Source organism: Scardinius erythrophthalmus (assembly GCF_964197995.2).
Source record: "Scardinius erythrophthalmus genome assembly, chromosome: 15".
Classification (NCBI taxonomy): Eukaryota; Metazoa; Chordata; class Actinopteri; order Cypriniformes; family Leuciscidae; genus Scardinius; species Scardinius erythrophthalmus.
In genome coordinates this window covers 14,974,328-14,991,620 of record NC_138235.1, presented here as the reverse complement: position 1 = coordinate 14,991,620, position 17,293 = coordinate 14,974,328, and the positions used below count along the sequence as shown (strand labels likewise).

The 17,293-nt window shown below is 37.2% G+C and overlaps 2 protein-coding genes across 2 annotated transcripts in view; both read left to right on the top strand.

The window, feature by feature from the left end:
• Positions 1 to 663: 663 nt before the first annotated feature.
• LOC308703108 (cysteine and glycine-rich protein 1-like) lies at positions 664 to 12,076 on the top strand. The gene is made up of 6 exons (XM_081386382.1): positions 664 to 922; positions 6,505 to 6,614; positions 8,468 to 8,636; positions 9,221 to 9,350; positions 9,483 to 9,576; positions 10,880 to 12,076. Exons 2-6 carry the CDS (start codon positions 6,506 to 6,508, stop codon positions 10,954 to 10,956), a joined length of 579 nt encoding a protein of 192 aa, XP_081242508.1. The 5' UTR covers positions 664 to 922; position 6,505; the 3' UTR covers positions 10,957 to 12,076.
• Positions 12,077 to 16,806: 4,730 nt separating this feature from the next.
• The window catches only part of LOC308703186 (pleckstrin homology-like domain family A member 3), a gene marked incomplete at its 3' end in the record, with an annotated part of 1,289 nt that continues 802 nt past the window's right edge, over positions 16,807 to 17,293 (top strand). The window contains exon 1 of the mRNA XM_081386507.1: positions 16,807 to 17,290. Coding sequence (XP_081242633.1) covers positions 16,939 to 17,290 — 352 coding nt within the window. The 5' untranslated portion in view covers positions 16,807 to 16,938. The remainder of the gene's footprint in view (positions 17,291 to 17,293) is intronic.

The following is a 17,293-nucleotide window of genomic DNA, read 5'->3' as shown; positions in this document are numbered from 1 at the left end:
ACAGCGACCCCATTGGATTCAACGGAGACAAAGTGAAGCCAATTAGAAACTCTTACTTCCTGGGGGTCGAGCGTACTGCGCAGACTCAAACTGAGCTTGACGACGTAGATGTGACGTGAGCAAACTGTCTGTCTTCTAGTAGCTGTGCCAAGATCAATCTGAATCATTCCCTTCCGAGACTTGCAGAGACGGTGAGTGTGAGTAGGAGCTGTACATGAGCTAGGAGCAGGAGAAACTTTTAGTAGGTGTTTTGATTAATTACTTTGTCATTTTGCCTCCACGTCCTCCCGATTGCCCGCGAGCGTCTCCTCCTGTCCATACGGTAATTTCCTACTGTGCGACAGAGAGTCGCGTGGCTATGACGCAATCGTTAGCCTATTTTTACAAAAATTGCTTCTACGGGGCCATAACGTAAGCTACAAGGTAATGAAGCCTTTTATACATTTTCGTGTTTCTTTAGAAATAAATAATGGACAAATGGAGTCTTTAAACGCCTCAGATGTGAAGTTATTCGCTGTCAAAGTGACGCCAAAATGAATGGGAGTCAATGGGATGCTAACAGCAGGTGGGGGTCCGCTAGCCAATGGCGGCGCCCGGGGGTACCTTCAAAATAATAGAAATCCATGCCCCCCTATGTGTAACAGGTCGTTTTTAGGATGAATCATGTCTGTCAGTCACAGAGGGGGCGTCAGAGAGCAAACACACAGCAGGGTCATGAAGTAGTGCTGTTCCTTTAACATCTCACCACAGCTCACTTCCCTCACTGTTTGCCACACCCTGAGCTCCTGCACTAAAGTTTGATACAGACCCTCCACCACTGCATGTGTTAGGACAGAAGAAGCTGTTCTCATTCCCACAGTCTGTTGGACTTTGACTGTAGATTTTCTGTCCATAGCCACATACCTACCAACGATCACTTCAGGTAAGAAGCTCTTCACAGTGTATTTTTTTGTCCCCTACATGCTTTTTCCGCTTCTCTTGTGCAATGGCTCTGCAAACTTGTGTGCAGCTCATGAGGCTTTTTGAAGTTTTGGTTTCCAGAAATTCTTTAAATTCTTTCTACCTCATCTGAACTGTTCGGTTTTGTTGAGCTGACAAAATTCCTGGAAGAGAAGATGCAACTTTTGTGAACCTTTACTTATATAAGTCTAATTCTTCTCTTTCACAGTTACAAACTACTACTAACTTTTCTAATCTGAAATCAGGAATGTGACTTGTCTTGTCTTGTTTTCTAGAATAACTGTACTCTAAAAATCATTCAGTCTGAGAGGGAACAATTTGACCAAGATTCTCAAAAAGAAGACCTAGACTTTTAACTGAGCTTTCATTTAAAACCGTTGTGCGATGTTGAAAATCCTTTACCTAATTTGGTGTTCTTGGTCTTTTAAACTGATGGTAAATCTCACATTATGCCATATTATCACCAAATATGGGATTCAATATTTTTGTCAACTTGTTTTCTTTCAGTTAGCACTGGTTATGTATTTCTTTTGGTAACTGATTGATCGGAGGCCTCATTGATCTGAGCTTATGCCATTTTAAAAAGTTCACTCAGGCTTTTTCCCCACAAAAAACTGAATTGCATAAGCTCAGAACAATGAGGCCTACGATCAATCCGTTACAAAAAGAAAAACAAAACCTGTGCTAATTAAAAAAAAAAAAAAAAAAAAGTAGATAATAAAAAGTCTGAATCCAATACAATAACATTGATGGCATAATGTGATATTTATAAGCAATCTGTATTAGGCAGGTCATTTTGGAGCATACTTGTTATACCCTGTGTGAGAAAGTAAGTACGTTTTATTCCAATGTGATAACATTAACTACCATTTTCAGGAAAAAGAAAATACTCTCTGGGTCAAAATAACTGGAACACAATGTGAGGGTTAGGGCATGGGGAAACAACACCATTTCACATGTAACTCAATTTAGATTTTAGAACTGCTGGTCTAGGTTCAGTTGTGTCTGTAATAATAGCACATTGCCAAAACATATTTGGAAAATGATCCAGTGCATATCTGTGTTTCCGCTCTGGAGAACGCAAAACGTTTCTAATTACAACACATTTTTAAAGCCTTGAGCAATATAGCCAATCACAAACATATCTGTTGATTACTTGCATGCAATTGCCAATCAGAGGTGTTTAAGTTAGCAATGAACAAAAACTCTGGTGTTTTGAGTGATAAGTGGATTCTGAGTTCTGCATGATCTGTAAATAAGAGATTCATTGTGCAGTCCGCTTCATTTACTGTAATAGAACTTTGTGAGATCGCAATTATCTAAGATGAGTGGTCGCTTTTCAGTGATTATAAAGGAAGCGTTCTTTGGATGCTTTCTGCCATGCCAAATCCCACATACAGTATGCTTGCTTTTCTGTTCAAATTAACAGTGGTTTGTGAACATAGATGCTGTGATAACAAATCATTTATCAGGAGTGTTTATGCTGGGATGTGTACGTTTGCGGTGACACGTAACTGAAACTATTTTAAGGAAATTTAAATATGTTTCGAAAATGGGAAGCGCATCTCCTATCTCACTCCTAGTTCACCTACCACCTATGGCCCTATTCTTACAAAAGTTGTGTGTTTTTGTAAAATGTTGCTGTTTCTTTGGTTGGTTGGAGTTTAGACCTTATCTGGGTTCATGGCTTTTGTGGGCGAGCTTTGACACATATGACCTTGGCTTTTCCCATATGTAAATGAAACTAATACAGCATAGTTTGGATTAATTAGTAAGCATCCAGAAAACTCTGAGGATTCTGATATCAAAGGAAGTGTGAAGTAGATTAAATCTGATTCAGATAGACCACTGCCTAAAACAATTTCACAGTGTTATCATAATACTGTCAAACGTCCTTGACTCTGGCTTTGTTTATAGTCTGGCCACTTTATCAAACTATATATAACCTTTGCAATAGGAAGGAAATGGCCATAAGAGAGCACTCAGTCTCTGTATTACTATACTAGAGAATGTTATCTGCATGTGTGGCTGTGTGTCATTTCCTCACATCCATGACAACCCAACATGTTTGCAGTCAGGGGCCGGAGTTCGTGTTTAGACTGGAGACCTCAGAACTATGCAGGAATGTCTCGATTACAACCAACAAGCCCTTTTATGGACAAAATCAATGAGACATTTTCCAGCAATTACAGAAGATCAGAGGCACATGATTCACTGTCAATGTAAAGGCATATTGTTAGCAACATGACACTTGTATTGTTTTGTTTTGTGTCACTGTCTCAACGCAGGCTCTGAATAAAAGTTATGACTGCTGTGTATTTACACTTAAATCAATACACTGCAAAAAAAATGCTTTTCTTACTTAGAATTTTTGTCTGGTTTCCAGACCAAATATCAAAAAATTCTTAAATCAAGATGCATTCACTAGATAAGTAAAATTAGATAAGATGTTATGTCTTGTTTTCCGGGGGAATTAATCAAAATTAAGTGAGTTTTTGCTTAAAACAAGCTAAATTATCTGTCCATGGGGTAAGAAAAATAATCTTAATTCAAACAGAAACAAGAATGTAGAATGTCTTCACTAGAATGTAACCTAAATGCATCCACTCTGCTCAGATTTTGATAGCTGACAGATAAATAAAACAGGCAGTATGCCAAAGATGTAGGCAACAGGGTAGTTGTGGGTGCAGATGTGAAGTAAATTAACACTTATGAGATCAATTCAGCAACCTACACGTGAAACATTAGTTTATGCCTACACAGAAGAAAGCCTTGTAGGATCTGCTTCTGTGCGGTTTGTTTTGTTAGTCTGGTTGTTTGATAAGAAAGAGTTGCAATAAAAGCTTTAAGAACCGTAGCAGCGGATGGCTTTTATTCTGTTGGGACTGAGGAAGAGCTGATAAAGGCAAGGTTCAATCTTTAATTGACCAATCAGCGGAATTGCGTTTCATTCCCGCTGTAAGCCCGTTTATCGGTCCAAAAGGGGGTTTCCGCTAAGAAAGGTGAAGGTCTCTGTGCGTTACTGTCTTTCCTTTTACGCAACACAACAAGATTAAATGAAATACATTTTCTCATATGTATTACCTCGTTATTTCATCTGACTCCATAAATGAAAAAGGTTTTAATGATACTGAGCATCATTAAAAGTGAGCGAATGTTTGATTATTCTTTTTAACTCTTTAATTATATTTCACCCGTTCAGATTAGGAAACTATGTCGCTCAGAGGTCCTCACGTCTTCTGTTTAACGCGGGTCTCACATTCACAAGCCCATCAGTTTTGATCATCAAACAGAGGTAATTGCTATATACCTGAGATCGGTCACATTCACATTTACACAATCAAAGATACTTTGGTATAGCCCCCATGAAATTGCATTCACTTGAATTTAACTTAATGTTTACTTCAGTAGAGGTATGCTTCAACATTATGGGCTGATCTGAGATACAGAATCGCCCCGAGCCTCTTGTTGCAATTCATTACATACCCAGACCAAGACAGAAACTCCTTTCACATGGAAACATTTGCTAACAATGGGAATTTGCATTCAGAGTTTACACCTTTTGGGAGCAGGATGCCATTTGCCTGGAAGACACACCCTCCTCTGTGTGCAAGTTATTTCTAACTCTTAAAAACTTTATTACCTTTTGTTTTATTTGAGACCTTTGTACCAGTCACACTGAGACATTTCAAATGATACCAAACATGTGTAATACTGTATGATAATTATTCACATTAAACCATATAGATTCTTGGGTGAATTTTGGTGATCTCAGCATGAGAGATAAGGAATGGGGGAAGGGGGAAAGAGATGTAGATTAGGATGATTCTGAGGTAAGACTTGCATCTCGAATGGTACACGAGTTCAAATGTTAATTTCCTTTGTTCTCTCAGAGAGTTGCCCTCTCTTCCAGTTTTTCCAGTCTTACAGCCCACATGAGCTTGAATATATTCAGGGCCTTTCCAAATATCCACACTTGCTTTCTTGGCCACTTGAGAGCACGTGCATGTGACAGGAAGTAAGTGCGCAAGACTGTCCCATGTCTAAAAAATACCAAAGTGCAGTGCCTTAATGCACACTATCTTGAATACCGCATCGGAGCAATATTCAAAGCTAAGCGTATCCCATTATGCATTAGATTCGGGAAATCGCATGCCCCACAATCACGATAAAAACATTCTACTGTAAATTAAATCAATTAGATACTGCATTTACAAATTGTTAAAGTGCCATTTTCTTGGTGCAAAGATGAGTAGGCTGTGTGTATTTTGTACAACATTTGCATTTGTATCACTTAATTATAAGCACCACAATTTTAAATTGTGTTTTCTGTTACATAGGGACTACTGACCAGACATTTAGAAGCTTATTTTAAACTTCTTTAAAATAAAGCTCTGTAAACACTTGCATTTTTGCAAGTGTGTCCCATCAGGTAATCAAAAATTCTACACGCACTTGCAGTCTTCACACCTACTTTAACATTTGGGCCAAATACAGGAAATACGTCATGTAGGTAGACAAGAGGTCAAGTGCAAAGACCGCAAGTATGGGTATTTGGAAAGACCCTCAAGGTCTAAGATGGAGGAAATTTGTGAATCATGCTTTTGCGTTCTCTCGTGAAGTTCAAGCTGTACTCTGGAGTCACAACAAGTATGTGCTTTTGAAAGTCCAAATATGCTTCTATATCAAAGCCACCCTGTTTCAGATTTCAGACCTACATACCTTACTAATCTCAATGCCTTTTTTGGCATAATATTTCTCTTGTGGTCTGACATCACTTTTATGCAAAGTTATCTTTTTTTCAATGCTAAATTCCAACTAGAATTGCATACATATGCCGTGTACAGAACTTTAGGACTTCTCATTGACCTCAGTTGTTTTTAGCTTTGAAAGCATGAGATCCCACCCTCCCTTCTGAGCGACTCTAAAGCCACGCCTCCTTCAAAACACATGAACACACATCAGATTCTGCAAAGCCTCACGAGAGACGGCGTTAAACTACCTCATGTCTCAAAGCACGTAACATTACAATAATAATGAACATAAACAACTTAAAGAGCACTGACCTTTAGAACATCATGGGTTGCCATTTTGTAAATATGGTTATGACATGGCGTGAACGCAGCATAAGCTTGTTGTTTTGGTTCAGGAGGAACTGTAAAAAGCGACTGCTGTTTGTTTGCATGCTACGGGATGCGCTGATGACGTCTGCGCGAGCAGGTGCGTGGAGGTATAGAAATGCAGGCAGGGTAGGACATCGAATGCAATGATTGGAAGAACTTTTTTTTTTATCCTGAGACTTCCATAGAAGATATATGTACATGTTTCAATATTTTGACCCTACTGTTATTGATTGTTTTCATGGATGTGAAGAGAGTTTCAACCAATATAACAAAAAGTGTTTATATATAAAAATGCATTTTCTGGATTTGAATTAAAACCCTACTGTGTGTTGTTTTTATTGAGGGAACCATTGGGAGGTTCCCAAAAGTAGGTGATTTCAGGACACATGTTGTGAGCTACTCTGCTGTGTGTGTGTTTCAGGATGCCTCTTGGGGGTGGAAACAAATGTGGCTGCTGCCAGAAAACGGTGTACTTCGCAGAGGAAGTGCAGTGTGAAGGACGGAGCTTCCACAGATCCTGCTTCCTGTGCAGTAAGTCCTGTTCTTTTTCCTTTGTCCAGTGCCATGACTCGAGTCCACACAGTATCAGTAGATTAGCATGTTTAACAATGTTTACCGAAGGCATTATTAATACATAATTTGTCTGTTAATAATTATCATCTTTTGTACAATAGCAGGCACAACACATTGTGCTAAAATGAAAAATCTATGACTGAATGCTTTGAAAGCTAGCCTGGCAAGCCAGACCTACATCAAGATGTTAGGTCTGGAAACTCACCATAGTCACGGCTCAATCCGAGGGGCGGGATAAACGTCTGTCTTTCAAATTCCCTCTGCACGCAATAGGACAGCGCTTCAACCAACCAGAGCGTTTTCCCTACAGCGGAGATTAGTTGATAGATTCAACTTTTGCCATATCTGGCCGGCAAAACGACGAACACATCTTCCTTTTTTTAAGAATGACTTAAGTGCCGTTCTTTGCTCTTTTCTCAAAGAAAAACTTAACTCCAAGTCCTCCAGAGTCGCGGCCAAAGCCGATTCGAAAGACCGTTGTTCTCCATCAGCAGCCGCCATTCTTTGTTTTCAAGTAGCAGCAGCCAGGTAACCGTCGCATCTCTGTCGTGTATGTTAAACCCACCCCCGCCTACTCTATACACAACGTGATTGGCCTGACCCAATCTGGGTTTTTGCAGCGAGAAGGTTTATTGAGAGTTGCTAGACTACCCTGGCTGTGAAATACATTTTGCTGCCGCTAGGGTGCGTCTAGATTTCTAGGCTATTTGAAAGCTGTACTGAAAGAGCAAACTGACATACTTTAGTTGTTTCATAATTTACGTATTACACAATAAAATGTTTGCTTTTGGTTGAAGGAGAAGTACTTTTGTGTGTGTGTGAAAAAGCAGTACACCAAATATAGGAACATATCCATCTCATAAAATTGCCTTGATATCACAGACCGTCTTGTTGCAAGGGAGAATGAAGGGTTAGTTCACCTAAAAATGAAAATTGTGTCATTAATTACTCACCCTCATGCCGTTCCAAACCCATAAAACTTTCTTTCATCTTCAGAACACAAATGAAGATCTTGAAAGTGGTAGTTGCATAGGCTGTCAATGAAGAGACAGAAAGCTCTCAGATTTCATCAAAAAGATCTATATTTGTTTTGAAGATGAACAAAGGTCTTATGGGTTTGGAAAGGGTGAGTAATTAATGACAGAATTTTCATTTTTGGGTGAACTACCCTTTAACATCTAGCTAAATGCATTACCTTACAATTCATTATTACTTTTTTCTTACATTTAAAACATATGACATCTACTATGATTTGGGTGAAACTACTTCTAATTCTGGATAGTATGTGAATCAGGCAGGTAAGAGCAGTATTTGTCCAACAGTTTCAGACTACTACGTGAAGTAAAGGCCGTTTTCTGGCGCCCTCTTCTGTTTTGTCTTTACAAGCCACTTTATGATGCATAATATTACCCTGCATTGGGCCCTCAAAGGAATCTGCATTCCAGACAGACTGTCGGCAGGGGAGGACGAAAATCAAAGCCCCTTTAATAAAAAACTCAAACACAGGACCCTGCCAAGGTTTTAGAGACAGAGCTGAAGGATTGCAAAATTCACAAAACTAGCACAGTATTATAGTCTTTATCGATCTATGCTTTTCTAATATAAAACACAACATATTCATAGTTTCTCATCTAAATAATATATATCTTTCTAACAATCATATATTAGTATGATATCCTCCCACTCAACACATGATCTACTATATTGCCCAAAGCAACAGGTTACTGTCATTGAAATCTTGAAGCTAAAGGTCACTGCAGAACACTTTTATCTATGTTTTTTGACAAATTCACTCATTCTTCTCATTTCAGTGGTGTGCAGGAAAAATCTAGACAGCACTACAGTGGCCGTCCATGAGAATGAGATCTACTGCAAGGCCTGTTACGGCAAAAAATACGGGCCCAAAGGCTACGGCTACGGCGCTGGTGCAGGAACTCTGAGCATGGACAAAGGAGAGTCGCTGGGCATTAAAGCCGAGGAGTAAGAAAAATACACCTGATTTGCGTTTTGATTCTTAAATATCACTCCATATTTTATTCTAGTCTTGCAAGATCAGACTTTTGACTATCAGAGTGTACACTCTAGCTTATTCTGGCCAAGAACCGCTCACTATACAGTATATGGAAAGGGTCTGACTGATATAAAGCAACCAACTACTTTATATGTCTTGAATGCTCTGCTTGGATGTTCTGCTATAAATGCATTCAAATTATAGCATCCAAGCTGCTCTTTTTTAATGATTTGGAATATAGCACACAAGTTGTAAAGACCACTTATAATATTATAATATCTTTATAGCTTTTTTGCCCTTTTTGGAGCTTGAAAGCTCTTGGTCCCCATCCACTTTCATTGAATGGAAAAGAGCAGCATGAACATTCTTCAAAACAACTTATTTTGTGTTCCACAAGACAATGAATGTCAGACAGATTTGGAATGTTATAGTGATCACAGAATTTAAATTTTGTGGGGAACCATTCCATGATGTGCTGGAAATCTAGCAAACTGTGGCCAATCTGGTGACTGTTCATCCTCTGATTCTTGTGTTCTGTGTCTCTTGAATGCAGGCCTCAAGAACACCGACCCACCAATAACCCCAACACATCCAAGTTTGCTCAAAAGTTTGGCAGCTCTGATGTTTGTCCACGGTGTAGCAAGGCCGTCTACGCGGCTGAAAAAGTCATAGGGGCAGGAAATGTAAGACGAAAGCAGAAACTGCAGGAGGAAATGCAGTGGTGGCGCACCAACATGAAATAAGCCACTGTTTATGGTTCTGTAAGCTTTGGACATGGTCTTCATTGAGCGACTGTTGTCTTCCTTCCTCTGCAGGCATGGCACAAGGGTTGTTTCCGGTGTGCGAATTGTGGAAAGGGGCTGGAATCCACAACTTTAGCTGACAAGGATGGAGAAATCTTCTGCAAAGGCAAAGTATCCAATGTTATCCTGTCTCTTTTTAGTGGTTCTTGCCAAGCAACCACCTAGAAACCACACAGAACACCCTAGCAAAGGCATAATGAACTTAAAAAACTTTCAGAAAATGTTAGCAATGGCATCGCGAGAAGGGCTGGGTTGACAATATTGTGTAATACATTTTGATGAATCTTCATTTTAAAGAACCGATATTGATTCTTAAATCCTCAGATCAATCTTTCAGTCTATAATGTTTTCAGGTGCTGCATGAACAAAACTTGATTTAAAATAATATGTAGCGCGCCTCCCTTCCAAAAATTGCAGTAAGCTTCGTGCTTTGTTACTTTTGATATGAAACAAAGTCTCAGCTTACAAATTCCTTGAGTTTTATCACATCATTCAAACAATAAATGCCGTTTTGGCATGCTTCAATGTCACTGTTGCCACAGCGAAACGAATCTTCTCTTCCTCTTTACCACTAGTTATAGCACAAAACAAACATGATTAAACATCAGAAGGTATGTTAAACGATACAGTAGAACTTACTGAAATGTATAATGTCTCATGTAATTGCTCAGTGTTTCAAATGCAGATTTATAGTCATCCAAAAAACAGCATAGCATTGTTGAGTAGTTACATTTCCCTCAGAAAAGCCAGTTATTGTCCATAAATGTGATAGTTAGCAAGAAAAACTAACTCTAGAGAGGACAATTTATAAATAAATGCATTATATTACATTTTCAATATATTTTTAATCTGCAAGTGATATCTCCTGTTTGAATAAATCTCATGAGTAGAAATAATTTATCAAAAGTTGACATAAACTACCTTATGTGCAATTTAAATGTTTGTATACAACTCGATTTGTAATTTAGTGTTGTTGTATTATTAATGTACAATCTGAAAGGGTTTCCTTATAGTTCACAGCATTAAAAATGTCAAAGAAAAATTGACACTGTACCTGATACATATATCCTAATCATATTCATATCAAATCAAGAGCTTACTGTAAAAAATATGATGATCAGCAAATGACTTTAACTTATAAAAAAAATTAAGCAATTTTCAACTTTATTTTATAAGATGTACAAGATTCAACAAATTTTTTAAGCCAGTTTAATTTAATTGATTATACTTAAAAATGTATGGCGGCAACTTTTTTTTTACAGTGTGAATTTTAACTGATTTGTGAAATCTGTGTCAATACTCTGCCCTAATAGCACTTAGAATCATGGTGGCGAGAACACCACTCATATTAAAAAGCTTTACCATTGTAATGGCGTCATATTAACTTCCTCGTCTTGTGCCCTACACAGGTTGCTATGCCAAAAGCTTTGGACCAAAAGGCTTTGGATATGGTCAAGGTGCTGGGGCGCTGTCACACACCCAATAGATTCCCAAACCCACAACCTTTCCAATGCATTCCCCATTGTGAGCATCTGTAGATGCAGCTGAACACCTCCTGCTCATTTACATGTGAATGCATGTTAGTATCTTCAAAAAGGAAACTGGCGTCAGTCGAGAAGGAAACCATTGTTCAGATGCTTGTCTAATTCTTAAGCAAGACGACACATTCCAAGTTTCAACACATTCCACAAGACATCATGTCATTGTCTTAAACCCATAAACATCCCTTTTTAACTCTTGAACACTGCCAAATGCTTGGAAGAATGTCAAGTATGTAAACAGAACATGGGATTAACACTTAATCCGCTCACCTAATATGATCACTTGAGTTTTAGTGGAACCTGAGCTGTGCTGTTACGTCAGTATTACTCTGCTTAGATGTACTGTCTGTCCTCTAATGGATCTGCATATCCAGTTTATAGTTGACCACATGCTTCTTTAATCACTGTAAAGAATGTTCCCTTCAGCTCTACTCAAAGCATGAATGATTCACAAGCACTTCCTGGCTAAAGATGCACTAAATTTATTTCATTGTCAGTGGAAAATACCACATATGCATTCTGCACGGAAATCGAAGTAAAAGTATAAATATGCACAATTTTTGTGTCTTTTCTTATTTGTGTCAATTAAACTGAATAGTTGGTGAATGTAAATGTTTAAAATGGTTATAAAAATGAGCGTGCCTTGCAAGTAAGCAGTGCTAGTTTTGGTGTGTATTTCTAGCAGAGGGTATTTCTTACAAATTATTCTTGATATCACGCCAACATGCTTCCGTACTTTTTTGTAGAATAGTGTTTTACCTTTCAACATCTGGGACATGGAGAAAAATGCAAATTATTTAGTTACTATTTATGGTATCACTCATCAGAAAATAAATCAAAAACATCATTGGTTTTAAAAAAATAGTCAAATATTATTACAATTTAAACTTTTCTATTGTAATATATTTTAAAATGTAATTTATTCCTGTGATCAAAGCTGAATTTTCAGCATCATTACTCCAGTCTTCAGTGTCACATGATCCTTCAGAAATCATTCTAATATGATGATTTGCTGATTATTTCAATGTTGAAATCTATTGTACTAATTAAAGGGTTACTTCACCCAAAAATGACAACTACCCCATAATTTATTCCCCATCAATCCATCCAAGGTGTATATTACTCGCTTCTTTCAGCCAAACACAATCCGAGTTACAGTGCTATGCATAAGTTTAGACACCCATGCTAAAGTTGACTAAAAAGAGGAATAAAAAATCATCTTTTCGAAACTGAACGTAATGCCTTAATTAAAAAAAATAGGAAAAATCCAACCTTTAAGGACACCAGTTTTCTTTGTGAATGAATAATGTATCATAAATAAATAAATGTTCTTCCTTAAAATACATGGTGCATAAGTTAGTACACCCCTATGTTAAATTCCCATAGAGGCAGGCAGATTTTTATTTTTAAGTATTTTTTTTTATTTATTTTTTTAGGATACTATGCATCCTGATAAAGTTCCCTTGGCCTTTGGAATTAAAATAGCCCCACATCATCACATAGCCTTCACCATACCTAGAGATTGGCATGGGGTACTTTCCATAAGATCATCTCTCAATGCAAATCAAAACTGAAATAAAATCATGCCAATCTCTAGGTATGGTGAAGGCTATGTGATGATGTGGGGCTATTTTAATTCCAAAGGCCAAGGGAACTTTATCAGGATGCATAGTATCCTGGATCCATGAAGTAACTGGCCTTTAAAAATAAAAATCTGCCTGCCTCTATGGGAATTTAACAGGGGTGTACTAACTTATGCACCATGTATTTTAAGGAAGAACATTTATTTATTTGCGATACATTATTCATTCACAAAGAAAATTGGTGTCCTTAAAGGTTGGATTTTTCCTAATTTTTTAAATTAAGGCATTACGTTCAATTTCCAAAATATGATTTTTTATTCCTCTTTTTAGTCAACTTTAGTATGGGTGTATTCACTTGCATTGCACTGTATATATAAAAAATATTCCTAATATTTTTATACATAAAAACAATCCAAACTCTATAAGTGCATCCCTCCATCATAAAAGTAATACATACGGCTCCAGTGGGTTAATAAAGGCCTTTCTGGAGTGAAGCAATGAGTTTTTGTAAGAAAAATATCCATATTTATAACTTTATAAATTACAATCACAGCGTCAGGTAAGGGGCGTACAAGATAGTTCAGCGGAAGAGTGACCAATCCCTTTAATATACATACCATTTACGAGTCCTCATCTTTTGACTAAACATTCACCAAACATTCAATTGGTCAAATGAATTATTCTTCCAAAACTCTTATTGTCTGCTGATTCGACATGTTTCAAGATTCTCTGTATTTGTTGCATGCGAATGGTAATTTGTAAGGTGTGAAGAATGTAACCACTTTACATAATTTCAATTACATTTAATAGGGTTAGGTTATCTAACCTAATCATTTTACAATGTCAGAAATGTACTATGAGTCACTCTCGTACTGAGTTTCACTGTGACTGAAAGAGGTACAAGCTGACACTTACAGTCAGGTCGCTTCATTTTGGAAAGTCCCTGATAATCCTTTAAATAGTCATAAACATTTAATTGGTTATAGGATCTGTTGAGCGTCACCCTGACTTCTGCCATATCTGAATGCCAGATACAATGCAATTTATAATCTCAGACGTCCTTCCATGACACATACCATAGTTATGCTTGCATTTCATGATATTTCGTACATGTTTGTTGCATTATTTTTGTGTCATACTGTGTTATCCTGATGGTGATTTGTGTAGGTTACACAGCTGTGTATATAGCCGTTGTTCATGGAAAGGCCCATTTTAATGAACATCATGTGAACATAATTTGCTACATTATTATTACTCATTATATTATTATTATAAAGTTCAGGATCAGTAAATGAAGTGCAAAATATTCAGGTATTAAAATGTCATCCATATACCTGAAACATTTTTACAGATTTAAAACAGAAATTTAAAGGTACACTGTAACTTTTGGCCATCTAGCAGTAAAAAAAAAAAAAAAAAAAAAAAAAAAAAAACTAAATGCATTTTGTGGAAGAACATTGTTTTGGTTGTGCTTTGGCTCTGTGTGACTGTGCGGATGAATATGGTTATACTTCTCATAAAACATTCACTACTCGACTTAAAAGATAAAACCAGTTTAGATGGAAAGATGACTAGCTGACTAAGATGTTACTGTAGCTTTACCCATTAATAAACACGGTATAATTCCAGCACAGCACTACAATAACCATAATGAAATGAGCCTTCACAATAGATAATGCTTTACAATGAACTGTTAGAGAGCTACATATGGTAATTTATCTGTTCAATAAAATGCCTTGTTGAGTAATAAAAACACCATCATCTTCCGCATTGCTTTTACATTTCAAATCCCTCAGTTCTTATCATCTCTGAAAAGCCACGGCAATGTTGATTCATGTTTTATTACGATCTCTGTCGCGTCCTATTTTTCTCAGCAGACTCTCCTCTGTTTGTTTGTTTAACACGGGTGATTTAGCGGATCCATGTTAACCTTTCTCACTCTCAGTGACAACTGACCACTCCATTCCCACACCAGAAACGCATCAAAGCACATACTTTATCAATTAAAAAATGTAAAAAAAGTAGTTTGCGATCATTTAAGATTTTTGTCCTTACTTAGAACCTTTTTGGCATAAAGGGTTCTTTAAAATTGAACCCAATTGAACCTTTTCTTTTTTCTAAGAGTGTACACCTGCTTGGTTCAACTTTTCACCTGATAAAGCAAAGTGAAATTAATGACTGGGATATGCTCAAACTGTCAAACATTACAAATAAAAACTCACAGTGTTGTGTGGGAGTAATGTTGTTCGTGTTCAAGCTGTCAGCGTGTAATGGTTGTTGAACTGAGGGAAGGAAAAGGGCCCCTGCCAAACCTAGCATTAACATGCACCACCTACACACATTCCATGTGAAAGACAAAGACAGGCAAATATTTATAAACAATTAATGCAGGTTTTATTCATAACGTTCAAATCTTGCTGTAGGTGTGCATTCGTTCTAAAAATGAGCAGTGAATGTATGAATGCTCAACATAAGTCTTTACTTATTTAGACAAAGTACATCTTTGTATTATGAGGTGATTATTTTAGAGCGATGACACTGATTCCAAAAGAAGACCTAAATGTTTAATGTGCGTCATGACTCTTTTAAAACAACATGTCATGAACCCTTCCAGTTTGGTTTTAAATGTTATTAAGAAGTAAAGATTGTCCTCTAGTGGACAGAATGCAAATCCTGCAACATTTGCATGCAAATGTCCTGCAATATCTTAACTATGAGAAAAGCGCTTATTTCTCACGACCAACAGTGACTTTCAAAGATGTTCATCATTCCATTTGAGTTGTATCAGTAAAGACAACAACATCAGATGAGTTTCTCTTTCAGCTGTTCTGAAGAATCTGAGACACAAAATAAAGATTAATCTGTCCATTTATGTTTTGAGTCTGGGTTTTTTTGGGGTCCCCTTAAATTGATAATGGATTTATTTTATCAAACAATCAAAACAAAACACCAAACAATAAAAAATGTTTTAACTATTACAGCAAAATAATACTAAATAACAAGTTGCTTCCTTACATTTTTTAAGTATAATCAACTTGGATGTTTAAGTCATTTGAACTTAAATTGCATTAAACTGACTTAAAAAAAATGTGTTGAATCTTGAATAACTTTTAAAAAAAAGCTGAAAATTGCTTAACTTATTTTTGTGAGTTAAAGTAAATTAAAAACACATATTTGTCATAACTCTTTGACGTTTTTTTTGTTTTTTTTTTTACAGTGCTGTAGATTAGAAGGTACTTACTGTATAGGCAAAGTGTTTAAATTATTTGGGAGGGCATGTTGTTAAAGTTAGGTCTCACATGTAACAAAGCATTCTAGCATTAAAAAATAATAATAATCTCAACAGACCTTAAAGGTGGTTGTGTCCATACAAAGATTTGGTAAGATTTGGTGGTGTGTAAAAAATTGCAAGTGTACTGAAAGCTAATGGGAGAATTTAGCCTCAGTTATTAAATGGAATAAGTTAGACGTTTGAACAAGAGTGAAGATTTGCCCTTTACCTGGTATTAGTTACTTTTTTTTAGATTCCTTACATTTTTACAGTATATAAACTTGGATGTTTCAACTTAAATTACATTAAACTTAAAAAATGAATTTAATCTTGTATAGGCCTAACGAAAAGTTGAAAATTGCATAACTTATTTTGATGAGTTAAATGTAAAAACATATGTAGTCAACTTATTGATCATATCATTTGTTTCCACAGTGTATTGGATATTGTGTAATTTTCATAAACCCGACAAAAGTTATTCTAAAATATATGTTGTGTTGTATTGGGATGATATAAAACAATTACCATTAGTTCTAACTTATGACTGAATTTCCAATAGAAATCCCTTTGAAATGATTTTTGACTGAGCCAGATGTCAGGACATGAATGGACGTATAAGCTATTAATGTTTATCAGGCAGCAGAAGCATTCCAGAGTGCAGTTAAAGTAGGACTAATCCCCGTGACGTCACGACGGGGTGGGGGGGGAGAGTCCTTCAGAAACACGAGAAGAGTAGCTTTCAGAGGAACAAGTACCAACATGCCCAGATTGCGGGACTTCCAAGCAGATTTTAACAATATATAAAAGTCGGAAATTGATCTTTAGCCACAGAGCTGTCTGGCGGCAATGCGTTATATTCAAGAACGGGCTCTTTAGTGGAATTTCAGCAGAAACGTGTAAAGTTGAGCTAAACGATTAAATGAAGGCGTCTTATACTGTATTTAGTGGGCGCACAGCGGTTTTGCGCGTTTGCGTGCAATGTTCGCTCGTTAACGCTACGCGAAAACATCAGTGAACGCTTCGCCGATTCTGATTAACGTTTAATTTTGGTTTCACACCAACCTTTACTCAGAATGAACCAGTGTAAAGTCATGAAGGATGGTTATCTGGAGAAGAGGAGTAATGGACTTCTGCAGCTGTGGAAGAAGAAGCGTTGCGTTCTGTCAGAGGAAGGACTCCGTCTGTACGACAGTAAAGGCGAGAGCAGCAAAGAGATGCCCTTCGAGCTGATGACCACGCTGGACTGTGTGGAGTATAAACGGGGTCTGGTGTACTTCACCATCGTGATGAACGGCGGGAAGGAGATTGACTTCAGGTGCCAGCAAGAGGGAACGGCGTGGAACGCGGAGATCGCGCTCGCGCTGGTGCGCTTCAAAAACCGCGTCGCCGTTCAGACCGGCAGGAACAGACATTTGTCACATCTGGGCA

What these genes read in the sequence shown, in the direction of transcription:
- LOC308703108 (XM_081386382.1), top strand. Translation starts at nt 6,506, where the DNA reads ATGCCTCTTGGGGGTGGAAACAAATGTGGCTGCTGCCAGAAAACGGTG. An exon ending in CAGATCCTGCTTCCTGTGCA is followed by an intron (nt 6,615 to 8,467) that starts GTAAGTCCTGTT and finishes TTCTCATTTCAG; the next exon opens with TGGTGTGCAGGAAAAATCTA. An exon ending in TGGAGAAATCTTCTGCAAAG is followed by an intron (nt 9,577 to 10,879) that starts GCAAAGTATCCA and finishes TGCCCTACACAG; the next exon opens with GTTGCTATGCCAAAAGCTTT.